Source organism: Phyllostomus discolor, chromosome X (assembly GCF_004126475.2).
Source record: "Phyllostomus discolor isolate MPI-MPIP mPhyDis1 chromosome X, mPhyDis1.pri.v3, whole genome shotgun sequence".
NCBI classification, from domain to species: Eukaryota; Metazoa; Chordata; class Mammalia; order Chiroptera; family Phyllostomidae; genus Phyllostomus; species Phyllostomus discolor.
The window spans coordinates 36,018,982-36,035,260 of NC_050198.1; the positions used below are offsets into that span (position 1 = coordinate 36,018,982).

The following is a 16,279-nucleotide window of genomic DNA, read 5'->3' on the forward strand; positions in this document are numbered from 1 at the left end:
TTCAGGGCTGAACCCTGGGGAGGATGTGTCCCTTGAGCCAGCACCCATAATGTGCAGCACCCATAATGCTTGGCTGAATAGAAGGGGCTCATGCCATAGAGTCAGAGATTGGCCAGTACTGGGAGAGATGGTGCCCAGGTCCTGGTGACCTGCCTGGGGGCAGGAGAGGACAGGGGAAGGCTTCCTGGACCAGATTGGGGAGCAGGAACTATACTCTGCAAGGTGGTGTGGAAGGTAGGGGAGGAAAGAAGCAGTGACTAATGAGAGGTAAGTACTGACAGTGTGATGACCTGCAGTGGCGGGGGGGGGGGTGGAGGTGGTGTAACATCAGCCCTGGGCAACAGAGGAAAAGATGGATTCAAGGATGGGGCACTTCAGCACAGCTGTCTGTCCAAGTAATAGCCACTAGCTGACAGAGGAAGGTAGCCTAGGTGAGGAAACTGCACAAGTGAAGGCGCATAGTTGTCAGAAAGATGAGGGGACCAGTCAGGTAGGGGCAAAGGGAGCTCATCATACTGGGGCTGGAAGAACAGCTAGATCTGGGCAGGCCTGGAGTGCCAGGACCAAGTTCTCAGACTTGCAGCTCCTATGGGCACATGATTACCCTTCAAGTATGGGTCAAGACAGAGTGGCTGACAGAGCAGAAGAATGGGAGTGACCTGTCACTGAGTACCCCCATCCTCAAGACCCAGGCAGTGGCCACTCCACTGCCCATGGTCCACCTAGCTCAGTTCAGCTAGTGCCTTAGTGCACGGTGTACTCCCTACCTGCTTGCCCCGAGCTGAGAGGCCAGAGTCACCTCCAATGCGGCCTCTGAGATTGAGTTCACTCTCACCGTGCCGGCATAGGTAGATGGAACGGGGTGTGACATGGATGTTCATAAGATAGTATACTGTGCGGCTCTGGATGTGGTCCTGTACTCGATTCACCATGTAGCGCGTGCCCACGTCGAAGATCTTGATGTAGGATAGGTGGCTGGGTCAATCCAAGCAAGAGCAAGGAAAATTCAGGGGCTGAAGGTGGAGAGAGTAATCCCAAGAGAAACTCCCAACACCTACCCGACTTCAAGCCTCCCCCACAACCCAGCTCTCACCTACCTTTCTTCTAACAAGATGCTATATGTTGTCTTTTTCTGGGTACCTGTTCTAGAGACTTGGTTCCTGACCACCTTTAGGAGCTCACTGCCTACTACCATCTCCCTCTGTCTCCTTTTCTCAGTCTCAACTTGAGCCAGGTTGTCTTTTCACCTTCATTCATCACACTCCAGGCATCTATGATTCCCTTTTCTGTGATTCACATTCCTGACATTCTCGGAGAGAAGAGGTAATCCTCTGTGTCCCTGGATACCTCCAACATCTCATTGGCAGCTCCAGATTTGTCCACTCCCTTGCTCTTTCAAGTCATGAGCCAAGCTCTGCCTCTCTGTTCTTTGAACCTCTGCTATGATATATTGTACTTTACACTCTGTAGGCAGTTACCAGATTATGTATTTGTGTGCTTGTGTCTCTGTGTATGTCTCTTTCCTTACTCAGAAAGGAGAGTAAGTTGGGTTCTTTACTTATCTTCCATGAAGTCAGCACACACACCCTTGTCTGTTCTAAGCATTGTGCTTGGGCTGAGGACTCAGCATTTGCCCTTTGGGAGCTGTTAGGCCAGGTGGGAATACATATTTAGAAATGCATGATCAATGCTCAACACCTATTCTCCAAACAGTCACTAGTGACTTACTTTAAGGTGTGCCAAGTGCTGGCATGTGGGAATACACAGATGGTTTACAGCATCAGGGGGAAACTTGTGGTCCTTGCTTAAAGCCCCTGTTTAATCACCTCAGTTCTGTGACTTGTCATAAACTAACTACTATAAACAGAATGATAATCAAATTATTCAACAACCTCTTTGCTGAGAGCTCAAAATGGGAGACATTGACTAATCAGAAGACTAGAACCATGGAGCAAGACTTCTGAGGCACTTGCTGTGCCAGGCATTAATTCCTAAATTGTCTGATTATAAGGAGTTCAGGGTAATCACTGTAAACAGGTGGGGGAGGCTGGGGCAATGAGGTGACACACCAGGAACCCTGTGTGCACAGTAACAAAACCCAGTGAATGGGAATAGCTGCACTAACCCAAAACAGGTAAGGCTGATGGGTTTGGTTTCAGAAAATTTCTCTGATGTTCCTAAAGAAAGCATTTCTATCTGCACCATGCTCATCATGCCCATCCCTATCATTCATGTCTAATGGGTCCCACAGGGCATTCATATTTGCTAAATATTTTGGGGGCTTCTGGCAGGGAATGCAGAATTTCAAGTACATGAATCCATATAACAATCCTAGAAAGTGGAGATTATTATCTGTGTTTTATGGTTGAGGAAGCTGAAACAGAGAGAGGAAGTGATTTGCTTAAGGTCATCCTCTCCAAGGACTCTCAGAGTTTACAATTAGAAAATAGATAATGTAGCATTGTTGCATGGTTACTGTCTGTTCCTGACACTAGGTTCTTGGTGGCTCCAGGAGAATTTCCAAATCCTTCAGCTTAGTCTGATATTCTAGGTGCCTTCACATACTGGTCCTACTTGGCCTCACCTCACTATTCCATGCTCACGCTCATAACTTCTTTGTTTCACTGCAGCCTTTATGCCTTTGCTGGAATACTCTCTGTACTCCTCTACTCTTATTCAGATTTAACTAGGCCATTATGAAGTGCTATTCTCTTTGCTTGAAAACGTGTTCCTTGCCTGGCCTCCAAAGTTGAGGTCCTATGCCTCCATCTGTCAAGAGCCAGTATGTTCACTCTCTCTAGAAGGCTTCTTTGAGCCCAGGATCAGAGGTGCTTCACACCAAAAGTATTACAGTAGCTAATACTCATACATACCATGTAAAATTTAAATAAAATTATAAAGTCTATTATAATATCAGGAGGTTCTACCAAGTTCTGATTTCATTTTTTTTTCCATTTTGACTAACTCATGCTGGAAATATAAAATATTAAAATATTTCAAGATTATTTTCTTCTTATTTTTGGTAGCCTCTGCTTTGCTGGTGCCGTAAACACATCTAGTGTACCTACTAGGTAAACTTGCTCTTCTAGACCTCTTCCAAAGAGCCAGGCTGGGTCCCCTCCTCTGTGTTCCTCTAGCACACTTGTTCTACCATCACCACTATTCTAATCAACTGCATACTCACTGTCTACCAAGTGGTCATTCTATTAGAGCAGGGATGGACCTTTCTTCTTTGGGTTCCTAGGACACAGATTAGGGCTGGGCCCTGAGGCATGGGCTGTAATTGTCTTCTGATGGAAAATAATTAAATAAAGCCAACCCTCATAATCAGTCATCTTAATGCCTGAATTGATTCATTAAACATCTGAACACCTGCAGAAGAATAGGTTGAAGGCTATGGGGCTTTCTCAATATCATTATTTACCTTGAGCTCTTCTCCTTCAAACTTCTTCCACCATGTGCTTCTAGCCCTTTTGTGGAAATTTGAAAAGGTAACACTTTCCTCAGGGAAAAAACAGCCCCACTCCAGCATACGTGCTATGGTGAAAGAAGTAAGTGCACACTTGGCCTAAATGCCCATGCACAGAGAACAATCCTCACACTTGTACATAAGGTCTTGACTCTTGTACTGAGTGTCTAAGCCTCATGTGACACTTTTTATGATGATATTGAGATGTGATAAATGAAGAACCAGGATGGAAGTTTGAAGATAAGGTTTGAGTATATATTCTGCTATTGATTCATTATGTGGTCTCAGGTAAGCCCTTTCCCTACTCTGGGTTTCCATTTCCCAATTTGAGGATTAAGGCAGTAACAATGCTCACCTCTTAGGACTTCAGTTAGACAAAGCTGGAAAGATATTCTTTAAACTTCCTAGTATAGTATTGACTGTTGAAACCTCCTTACCCTTCTTACTTGGGTTCCAAAAAATCTGAGTGATGTGAGTCTCTTCTCATCAAAACCCATTTTGAAAGAGAGTAGGGTTCTGGGAATACCTTGTGTCTAAAACTTAACATCTTCCCTATACTGTCAGCTAACACCTCTCCTATATTTACCTGGTATTTTGAATGAAAGCTTCAAATTTTTCAGGTGTCTTCCCACATTGCCAGGCACTATGGAAGCTACCTGAGGATAGAATCCACTTCTCTTGTCCTTATTTACACTTCCTATGTATACCACAGCCAAGAAGGATGAAATACTTATTTATTGAAAAGGTATATGTGGGTACTGTAAGAAGAGACATGGCTAGGAGACAGAATATGTGGTTAGAATCCCAGCTCTACTATTGAGTTATGGTGGGAGCTTTGGCAAGTGTGTTCAGCTCTCTAAGACTCAATTTCCTCTTCTTGAAATTTATGATCATAAGACCTATTTCACCCCTATTCTACAGGGGTGCTTAAGGGATTCAATTAAACAAGATGAACATATTTGAAAACTGAAGTACCATTCATGAGTAAAGAACACTTTTCAAAAAATAATAGCTATAAAGACAGGAGGGAGGCTCCCCCTGCCTCCTCACCCTGAGATCAGGTCCCTGATATGTCCATATTGGTCAGGAAAGCACTCCTTCAATCCTCTCATGAACACCTTACACATCAAGGAATGACCACCTCATTGATAAGTAGAGCTAGGAGCATCCTTGACAAATCATCAAGTCAAACTCCCTAATGTTACACATAAAGAAGTTGAGGCCAAGAGAGGGAGGAAATTTTCCTAGGTTCTACAGGACATCAAAACATGGCTAAGGATCCCGACCTGGATTTTGGGGTTCTGGGCTCTTACCTGTCCAGTTCATCATCCAAGGGTTGGTAATTGAGCTCATAGCATTCAATTCTTTTTAGAAAGTCTTCCAGAACCTTTTCTCGGTCACAGTCTATGTAATCAGGGCTTCCGAGTTTCACTTGCTGGGAGGAGGGAGAAGGACAGAGGGACCGTGGAAGACAGAAACTCTGGCAGTGTCCTTGGGAAGGGCCTTTAGAGATCATTGAGTACAACATACCTCATAATAAAAATGGCAAAATTGAGACTTGGAGAAAGAGTCTTGCTTAAGTTTATAAAATGCATGCACCGAAAACCTGGATTGTATAATTCTCACCACTTATATATCTGTGTAGTTGAACAAGGTATGTTACATTATATTCAGTTCTATAGTGTACAATGTTTCAGAAGAATGTTTATAAGAGGACTGGAAATTGTGATGTCAGAAATGGTTGAAGAAGAGGAACACAAGATCTTGGCCAGAGGTCATAATGGCTTAAATGTATCAAGTGTTTACTGGAAGCACATGGCATGTTGGGTTTGGTTTTCTGAAGGGCTGGTATCTCCAATTCCCTCCATTTCTACTCATCTTAGTGAGTGGTGCTATCTTCCACTCAGTTACCTGAGGCTAAAGAAATCTGGAAGTCACCTTATAATAGATGTGTCCCTTTCAAACATTCCCCACCTCTCAGCAGGCACTGAAATCCTCTCCACTGTATCTTTTAAATATCTCTCTAATTGGCCTTCATTTTCTCTTGCCTGGATGTTCATGATAGCTTTGTGACTGATCACTCTGTGTAAAATCTTGTTATTTCTAATATATTCCCCATACCAGCAGCCAGAAGAATATTTCTTTTTTGTTGTTGTTGTTTCAATTTTTTATTATTATTCAAGTACAATTTTCTAAGAAGGATATTTCTAACATGCACATCTGACCATGGAATTCCCTTGCTTAAAACTTTTTACATTTTCTCATATATTTTAGGACAAAGTATGAAATATTTTAGCAACCGACTCATGGTTTGTCATGATTGGGCCCCAAATAATTTTTTTCATCCTCATCTCCCATTGTTCCCCTCTTCCTCTACATGCTATTCCCTTATTTTCCATTCTTTGCCTGCCAAATTCCTATGCATTTTTCAAGGTGCATGTAAGCTATTACTTTCATTAAGAAGATTTCCTGATATACCCTATTCCTCCCATGCAAGGTTAGGTCCTCAAGCTTCCTTTATTCCCTCATCTTAGCATTGATCTCACAGAGTTATGTATATAAACTTGCCAGGCTCTCTTACTAGACTGTGAGCTTGGGAGCAAGACTCTTAGCCCTGGCTGGTGTAGCTCAGCGGATTGAATTCAGGCCTGTGAACCAAAGGGTCACTGGTTCAATTCCCAGTCAGGGCACATGCCTGGGTTGCAGGCCAGGTCCCCACTTGGGGACACGTGAGGGGTGACTACATGTTGATGTTTCTCTCCCTCTCTTTCTCCTTCCCTTCCCCTCTCTCTTAAATAAATAAATAAAATCTTTTTAAAAAAGAGCAAGACTCTTCTCTATCAATTTCTATGTCTCTAATACCTGGAATGGCCTGGCACAGGTGTATGGATTCATTTTCTGTTAAATCAATAAATGGATGGCTAGATGGATAGGTGAAGAGGAAAGGGAGGGATTGGACATGTTCTTTGCTCCTAGAGGCAAAAGTAGGACCATAAGTGGGAATTACAAGGAGGTAGATTTCAACTTGATTGGACTGTATTTGATGAAGGCGATGAGCCTCTTGTCACTAGATGTCTGAAGAAAAAAATCTATACAAACATTTACCTGAGATTTCAGGTATCTGATGAAAGGTTGAAGGAGATGACTTTTAAAGTCTTTTCTGCCCCTGAGCTCCAGTAATTTGATGAAATAAGAAAGAGTAAAATGTGTTAAGTGATCTAGTTCTAGACCACATGCCTAGAATCTAAGAGGAGTGATAATTCTGATATGAATTGTGAGGTACAATAAAGATCTTTTGAGGCAGATAGCCAAACCTGAGGTCCAGTCCCATTTCTACCTCTTTCTGGCTGTATAAACCCTTGACAACTCACTTTCCCTCTTGGAACCTCAGTTTCTTTTTTCCGACACTGAAATGATTCTTAACATGCACATTTGTTGTGAAAAAGTCAGAGTCAAGCTTGGTACCTGGTGCATATTAATCTCTATATATATTGGCTTCATTTAATTCTATAGGAAAATTGTAGGCCACAATCATCAGGGAATGCTTCCTATAGAAAGTGGGAAGGGAACCCTGGAGAAGAATGCCTTTTTTAATCTCATAGATATATTTTTAGGCATGATCCAAGCCTGAGGCAAAGTAAGGAGGAAGGGTAACTTGGGCTCCTTACCCTGATGTTTTCTGCAATGATGCCGGGGTCATTACAGATGGACTCAATAAAAAACACCTGTAAGAAAAACAAAAGAAATATTTCCAGCAGGGAATTATGTTTGATAGGAGCCAATCATAGTTTGACCCCTTCTAAATGTTTCTGAGTCATCCTTAGAGCATCTTTGACAACATAATTTCATACAGTAGTGCTTTAGGATTCTGATTTTTATGAGGCAGATTGGCTGTAAATTGAATGACTCAAGATTATTGCTTCGTGTTTTTACTGTTTTTTTTTTTAAGTAGGATCCTATAAATAATGTCTACAAAATGAATTTGGTTCTTAGACATAATGCTCCAAGAGAGATGGACATGCTAAGGTAGTAATGGGAATTTAGCTCACCTGATACCATTTCACCTGAAGCCAACTTTCCTGAGGCCAATTCACCCAACTAATTAAGCTAAAATTATCATTTTCTAGAGCAGTAGTTATTTTCTTTCTTTTTTTGCAAATAAAATCTTTTTATCCCCCTTCATCTTTTACACCCATCTCCTTAACCCCTCTCCCCTCTCCCCTCTGGCAATCATCAGTTTGTTTTCTGTATCTGTGGGTCTTTTTCTGTTTTATTTATTCATTTTTTAGATTCCACAAACAAGTGAAATTATATGGTATTTGTCTCTTTTTGTCTGACTTATTTCACTTAGCACAAAACCCTCTAGGTCCAACCTTGTCGCAAACAAGATTTCATTCTTTTAATTGCCAAGTAATATTCCATTGTGTGTGTATATATGTGTATATGTATATGAGAGTATACACATTCCTTTTGGAACATTATGGCTTTCTAGGCACCTAATTGTTCTCTACCATATCTTCTTTATTCATCTATTGATGAACACCAAGGTTGCTTTGGCTATTGTAAATAGTGCTGCTATTTATAGCACTTTTGAATTATTGTTTTTTTCCTCTTTGGATAAATACCCTGAAGTGGTATTGCTAGGCTATATGGCAATTCCATTTTTAATTTTTTGAGGAATTTCAATTGTTTTCCATAGTGGCTGCACCAATTTATAATCCCACCCACAATGAATGAGAGTTCGCTTTTCCCCACATCCTCACCAACACTTGTTACTAGTTAGCTTTTTGATGATAGCCAGTCTGACTGGTATGAGGTGGTATCCCATCGTGGTTTTGATTTTCATTTCCCTGATGATTAGTGATGTTGAACCTCTTTTCATATGTGTATCAGTCATCTGTATGTCTCCTATGGATAAATAGAAATTCAGGTCTGCTACTCATTTTTTAATTGTATTGTTTTCCTGATGTTGAGTTGTATGAGTTCTTTGTATTTTGGATATTAACCCTTTATCAGATATATCACAAATATCTTCTCCCATTCAGTAGGTTGTTTTTTCATTTTGATAATTGTTTCCTTTGCTGTGTTTACTGGTTTTTAATTCACATGCTTTTTGTAGTGGTTCTCTCTCCTCTTTCCTCATCCTTCTCTTACAGTGCCAGCCTGTCAGCAGTCATCTTCAATTGCCTAATGTGGCACCTTTCCTTTCCTGTTCTGTTGTGTTGCTTCTAAACATTATCTGGAAAGCCATCTCAAACAAATTAAAATGTTGAGCCTAAGGTAGCTGATTAGCCTCTATGAGTCCTCTGCTTTGCCTTTCTTTAGGATTTACACCTGGATAAGTAGGTTCTAGATAAGAGTAGCAGTGTTACTGTACCTTGTAACCATGTTCCTTAGCAAACTGCAAAATCAGTGACCGTCGTTCTCTGGTAGTGTTGGTGGCATCAAAAACCTAGAGGCAGATGATGAGACTGGTTTGCTGTGAGTCTGGTGCTGATAGAATGCCTACTCTTTGACCATCCTTGTGGTCAGCTAATTGGAGTGCTACCAGAAGGGGATAGAACTGGGACTGGGTGATGAAGGATAGCAAGGATTTGTAATTGGCTTGTATCAATTTCTCACACTTATTGAGCCCTGCTATCTACCCAAAGTGTAGCAGGCTCTTACAGGAATAATAATGCAAGAAAACAATTGTGGGTTTTTAGTAGGGTGAAGTAGCTGAGTCTTAGAGGAAGGATTTGCTTTAACCAAGTCCCTGAGAGTTGCTGACAGAGCACAGCTAGAACTGATTTCTCAACTCTTAGGTAAGGCTTCTTCCTTCCCTATCACTTTGGAGCTCTTTAAGAACAGGAAACAACTCCCTATCCTCAGCACCTTAGATGGGACAATTTGCATATTTGAAGATCTTTTTCATTTTTCAAATTTGCAAATCCTATCTCCAGGGTCTCTATGAGAATAAATTGACTAAGATGTTTAGGTAAATCTCAGAACTAAACAGTTTGTACTTTAGTTTTAAATTCTATTGTAGTCCTACTAAATTCTTGGGAGTGGAATGGTAGGTATAGTAGCTAAAAGTATAGATTCTGGAGCTACACAACTTGGATTTCAGTTCTGTTCTGCCACATTCATACTATGCCATAATGGGAAATTATTTAATCTTTCTGTGTGTCATTCTTCTGGGATATAAAATGGGGGAATACTTATAATACCTTCCTCATGGGGTAAGATGGAATTAAATTAATATGTACAAAGTACTTAGAATAATGTGTGGAACATAGTAAATATTCAATACATATTAGCTGTTCTCCATCCCAGCAGAAATCCTAGGAAAAATGCAAATTTCTTTACCGCAACATGACCTTCCTCATGGCTGAGATAATCATGGACATCCTTAAGGGCTGCCAAAGCACATTGCCTGAAAAAGATGGAGGAAAAAAAACCAGACAAGACTTATTCCCAAGACTGGTTCCTCTCAATTTTTCTAAGTATCTTTTGCACCATCTCTCACATGTCCTGCATTATATTATTTGCCTAGTAAATATTTATACATGACCAGCACAGAGAGGTCACACAGGTGACAGTGGATCTGTGTATACATTTTAAGAGCAGGTATAAAGTGGCATACCTAGGAAAAATTGACTGACACAGCATAATATTAAAGGCTCCAACCCCTGAGTTAATAGACCTGAATGGGTTCTTGAATTCAGTTAGAGCCTGAGTATATGATCTGTAAAGTAGAAGGCATTCCTGGCACAGGTAACAGCACAAGCACAGATATGACATTGACAATGGTTTATGGTTTTGGAAAAAATCTATTTAGTGATTACTCTTTTCAAGGTTCTATTATCCTCATGGGCATGGATCAATAAGTGAGACACAGGCTCTCTTCTAAAAGTGTTCAGAGTCTTGGAGAGGAGAGAGACTTTGAGATTGAATGGATAAGATTGAACAGACTGTAGTATGCCCAACTATTAAGACTCTTGTCTCAAATGCTAGGCTGAGAAATTTCCATTCTTCCCTGTCAGAAGTAGGAGAGTGTTTAAAGTTCTTAAGCAGGGGATAGCTATGACTAGAAACAGGCTTTGGGTAAGATGGCTATCCAAACCACCATTTGAGAGTCTGGAGGGCCTCCTTGCTAACCCTAGTGTCTCTGCTCTAGTCTATCAACATCTGAACAAAGCCCTCCCTCAGCCAGGGGCCAGCACAGGTCCTCAAAATGTTAGGTACTTACTTCCTGATATGTAGAGCTTCCATGTTGTCTGGGAGAAAGAATTCATAGTTCTTGTAGCTAACTGCCTCTCTTCGATATTGACCTAAATTAAACACTGAAAGCAGGGAACACTGGTGAAGAGGTTAGGAAGATTTCAGCGGCAACAACAACAAAAATTCCCATGTCCTAGTTGGGAGGGATTTTAGAGGTAGGTAGAATAAGGTATAATTTGTAGCTATATAATGTGCTTACAAAGCTTCGAATTATGGCTACCAGATCATTTATTTTTTACAATAATCCTGAAAAGTGGGAATCACCATTCCCATTTTACAAATGAGAAAACTGAAGTTCAGAGATAGTAAGTAACATTCACAATTACTGAGGAGCTAGGATTCAAACCCAGGGCTATTTGGCTCCAAAGCTGGTGGTTGATTCACAATTCCATTTTATCACAAACTCCAACCCTTTTCATGCTCTACTCCATTAGAAAGATAAACTTAGATCCAGGGAGTAAAATCAATCACTAAGGGTCCAACAGTGGGTCAGAACTAGTTTGGGCTTTCTGAACCATAGTCCAATGTTACCACATTTTTCTGTATCACAATAGAGAATCTAAATTTATGCCCTCTCTAGGTCATACCTTCTCATTTGTAATGGTGTAAAACTAGAGAGGAGGGAAGGGAAGGAAAGGGGATAATAAGCAAAGAAGTAATATAATATTTCATTCATTCAACCAATAAATATTTTCTGATGCTCACTCTGTAAAGCCAGATGTGAGTTCTGGGGTCTCAGAGCTAAACCATATCTGCGTGATGAGACTCTCAAAGAGCTCAGAATCCAGCAGATAGGTCAGAGAATAAACCAGTAAGTGGAGAGCTCTCACCCAGTTTGTCAAGTACTCTGACAGATCCGTGCAACAAAGTAAGGGGCAAGAAAAGACTAATTAACTTGGGGTGACCTGAGAAGGTTTCGTGGAGAAAGCAGCATTTGAACTAGTCCTTTTAGGAGGGCAGGCCTTTTAGAGGAAGGCATGGGGGGCTGGAGTGGGGAACAAAGACATTGCAGGTAGAGGAACAGCTTGAGCAAAGGTGTGGCATTGGCAGAAGGCAGAACACGTTTGGGGAATGGTAAGTCATCGACTGTGACTGAGGCCTTGAGAGACTGGCAAGGGCTGACTGTGGAAGGCCTTGAACAACAGGCTACGGAGCTTGCTTTTAAGTCTGCAGGCCAAGAGATCCCTTGGAGACTGTATGTATGGTCAGCTGTGAGCTTTGAAATATGACTGTGAGAGCCTCTGTGAGAATGGACTGGGCTGGAGCAGACAGGAAGCAAGCACATTAGAGTAGGGTTTGTGTGGGAGCCCAGAGGGATCAAATAGGAATGGGGATGCACAGTGGGGGACAGGCAAATCAACTGGAAAAGAGATTGATTGGTGAATAAGAGGTAGTAAGCACAAAAGAGACCATATTGAGGAGAATGGAAAGGTGGGAGCAGGGAGCAGGAAGGAGGTTGACAGGCAGGGAAGAAGACCCCTCTGGAGGCGGAATGAGGCAGGACCACTTCCGGCTGGGGAGGGGGAGTGGACAGGCTTAGACCTAAGGAGAGGCTTGGAGAGAGAAGACGCCTTCTGGACTCAAGAGGATGAGGTGAGCTAAGATGCCCAGCTTTAGTGAAAATGCTCTGGGTCCCTTCTGGCTGCAGCTTCAAAGTGCTTGATTCCACATGCTGCTAAGTTTGGAAGAGAACCTTAAGGTTGTGAAGGAATGGTAATGCTAATGAAAATTTGTATGGTAATAATAGAAATAGCAATAAAAATAGTATCCTAGCCATAGAGTTGTCTTGAGGTCTTGCAAAAATGGAGCTCTTTGGGAAAGAAATGTAATCGTACCAGTTTTCCTACCTAGCATGGGATTGAACACAGCATATGTGCTCAAGAAATTTTAAAATTTGATAAGAGTGTAGTGGTAGTGATAGTAGTAGTAGCAGTAGCAGTAATAGTCCACATTCTGTTAATAATTGAGACTTTCCTGGTACCCAGGGCATTGTCCCTTCGGAGGCTTGCTACCTTACTGTGTTTTCAGCCAATGGCCTGTAGGGGGCTATATAACAAAAGGTTTCAGAGACTTACCTTTAGTTGGTGTTCCGATCCAGTTCAGATATCGGGTGAGCTTTGTAGAGATGTAAGTCTTTCCTCGAGCTGGTAAACCCACCATAATCACCATTGTGGGGGAATTGGTAAACTGGGGTATGGATGCTGGAAGACAAACAGAGCCTCAAAACCTTATCTCCAGATTCACATGATCTTCTGGTATCACCACAGGGATGTAGAACTGGAAGGACCATCTTTGCCCCCATTATAACTATATAAAAACCCCTGAAATTGCAAATTGACTTCTCTTGAATTCATCAAAACAAAACAAAACAAAACACCAACCCTGAGACTGCAGTACAAACAGTTAATCCAAAATCTGTAGAGACAAGCATTTGCAGGGAGCAAGAGTGCCCAGATATTTATCTTTCACAGATACTACTGAACAGCATATAAACTCATAAGAAATTCAGCTAAGAATGATTAAGGAGTTGCATAATGTTGGTTGTGGGCTAGGGTAATAATGTGAAGACACTGGGGGCTGTAGACGTAGGTGGTCTGGCATCCTCTTGTAGACTTTTCCTTTAGAATTCCACCAAGTGCTAATAGGGAAGACTGAGAAGAATCCTGAGAAAGATATCCTGTAGTTCTGGCTTTGGGATGGAAACAAAACAGCAGCCATTGCTGAAATTTTTCCCAGGCCATTCTACCTACATATCCTATGGAACAAAAGCCTTAATCATCATGGAGAAAGACAATAAAACTCTAGCATAAGAGCACTGGTGGAAATTCATTGCAGCTGGCAGAGAGGAGTGGCTACACCACTGAAACTCTACCCAGACCAAACTTCTGTATCTCCCCTAAGGAAAATAAGCTTTAATCTGCAGAAGGAAGGACAGCAGGAACTGAAGGCAATGGTGGAAACTCTATACAGCTGGAGAAGAAAAATGGAAAAATGTTCTAATCCAGGAGGAGCAGGAATATGTGCTAGGCCCACCGTTATATTTAGAGGAGGGGCAGAATGCTGGGGACGTTCACACCTCTAAGACTCAGGGTAAGCCTGTCTAAGAGTTAGGCTTAATCAGAATAGCATAAAATGTCCTTAGTTCCCTATTTCCCACTACCAGGCTAAAAAAAAATAGGTAATAATGGACTATATCTTTAAAGGATGCAAGAAATAAATTGTCTCCAGAGAGAAGCAAAAAGGGAAGAATCAAGGCAAGAAGAAACCAAAGTCTGAAGAGACAAATCATCAGCACCAGACTCAGTTAAAACACACAGATTGGAATTATGAGACAAGGAATTTAAAATATCTATGACTACTATGTTAAAAGGTTTATTGGAAAGGTAGACAGCATGCAAGATCCTAAAGGTAAATTTAGCAGGGGAATGGAAAGTATAAGAAATAATTAAATGTAAATACAAGAGAAAAATGGTAACAGTATCAGATCTGAAGAATGCCTTTCATGTGCTCATCAGCGGACTTGACACAGCTGTGGAATCACTGAACTTGAAGATAGATCAATAGAAATTATACAGACTGAAATGCACAGATAAAAAAGAGTAAAAAATAAAACAAAATGAGAAAACCAAAAACTTGGGAACACTATTAAACAGTGTAATATATGTGCAATTAGACTTTCAGAAGGAGAATGGGGAAGAAGAAATATTTGAAGAAGTAATTGCCAAAATCTTTCCAAATTTGTGATTGATACCAAACCAGAGAACTAAGAATCTCACAGAACACCAAGCAGGATGAATAAAATTTTAAAAAGAACACATTGGCATATAACATTCAAACTGCAGAAAATCAGCCAAAAATAAAATATTGAAGGCAGCTGCAACTGAAATGTACAATAACAAAAAATACCCTCACTGAATGCATTCAATGACAGAAGACACACAATCTAATTAAAAAATAGCAAAGGACCTGAACAGACATTTCTCCAAGGAGAACATACAAAGGGCCCAGAGACATATGAAAGGGTGCTCAGCATCACTAGCCATCAGAGAGATGCAAATTAAAATCACAGGGAGATGCTACTACACACCAGTCAAAATGGCCATCCTAAACAAATCAACAAACAAGTGCTGACAAGGTTGTGGAGAAAAGGGAACCCTAGTACGCTGTTGGTGGGAATGCAGACTGGTGCAGCCACTATGGAAAACAGTATGGAATTTTCTCAGAAAGTGATAAATGGGACTGCTTTTTGACATAGCAATTCCACTGCTGGGGTTATACCCTAGGAATCCTGAAACATCAGTTCAAAAGAACCTATGCACCTCGATGTTCATAGCTGCACAATTTATAATAGCCAAGTGCTGGGAGCAACCTAGGTGCCCATCAGTAAATGAATGGATCAAAAAACTATGGTACACTTACACAATGGGATACTATACAGCAGAAAGGAAGAAGGAACTCCTACCCTTCTCAACAGCATGGATGAAACTGGAGAGCATTATGCTAAGTGAAATAAGCCTGGCAATAAAAGACAAATACCATATGATCTCACCTGTAAGTAGAACCTAGTCGACAAAACAAACAAGTGAGAAAAATATAACCAGAGACATGGAAATAAAGAACAAACTCACAGTAACCAGAGGGGAGGAGGAGGGGGGTAATGGGATAAGAAGGGGAAGGCTCAAGTCAAGGAACATGTATAAAGGACCCATGAAGAAAGACAATGGCGGAAGGCAGAGAATTGAATGTGGGAGGTGGGGGCAGGTAGGGCAGGGGAGAGTGGTGGTGGGAGAAAATGGGGACAACTGTAATTGTGCAACAATTAAAAAAAGAAATGATAGAGAAAAGAGTAAAAAAACTCAAAGATCCACCATTAGCAGTCATCTAATATGAACAAGAGAGAAATAAAATGTAAAAAATAAAAGAACAGAGATTTGGGGGCCTGTGTAAAAAAAAAGGCTAATATTCATGTTATTGGTGTTCCAGATGGAGAGGAGAAAGAGAAGGGCTTAAAAAAGTATTTGAGAAATTAAGACTGAAAACTTCCAAAGTTGATGAAAAACACAAACTCAGAGATTCAAGAATCTGAGTAAATCCTAAATAGGATAAAATCATAAAATCCATTCAGACACAAAATAATCAAATTGGTAAATACTACAAAAAAGAAATTATCTTGAAGATTACCTCTGTCATAATGCCTATGTCATTCACCCCACTTTACCTCCCCACAGAGGCACTGTATCATCTCACATCATCACAAGAAAAAGAAGGGTGAGTATAGTACAATAAGATATCCTGAGAGTGAGAGAGAGACCACATTCACATGACTTTCATTACAGTATACTGTATAATTGTTCTATTTTATTAATAATTAGTGTTGCTATTCTCTTACTGTGCCTAATTTATAAATTAAACTGTATTATAGGCATGCATGTATAGGGAAAAACATAGTATTTATAGGGATCAATATTATCTGCAGTTTCAGGCACCCACTGGAATTCTTAGAATGTATCCTCTGCAGATAAGGGGGGACTAATTTTCTCAAAATAG

The 16,279-nt window shown here is 40.8% G+C and overlaps 1 protein-coding gene across 3 annotated transcripts in view; it reads right to left on the minus strand.

Annotated features, from left to right (window-relative positions):
- PFKFB1 (6-phosphofructo-2-kinase/fructose-2,6-biphosphatase 1) overlaps positions 1-16,279 on the minus strand; it is a 45,061-nt gene that overhangs the window by 14,567 nt on the left and 14,215 nt on the right. For all 3 annotated transcript variants that reach the window (XM_036016624.1, XM_028522690.2, XM_036016625.1), the window contains exons 2-8: positions 12,808-12,933; positions 10,701-10,794; positions 9,818-9,884; positions 8,847-8,921; positions 7,138-7,194; positions 4,783-4,904; positions 768-975 (exon numbers count right to left, since the gene is read on the minus strand). In XM_036016624.1, coding sequence (XP_035872517.1) covers positions 768-975; positions 4,783-4,904; positions 7,138-7,194; positions 8,847-8,921; positions 9,818-9,884; positions 10,701-10,794; positions 12,808-12,933 — 749 coding nt within the window. The remainder of the gene's footprint in view (positions 1-767; positions 976-4,782; positions 4,905-7,137; positions 7,195-8,846; positions 8,922-9,817; positions 9,885-10,700; positions 10,795-12,807; positions 12,934-16,279) is intronic.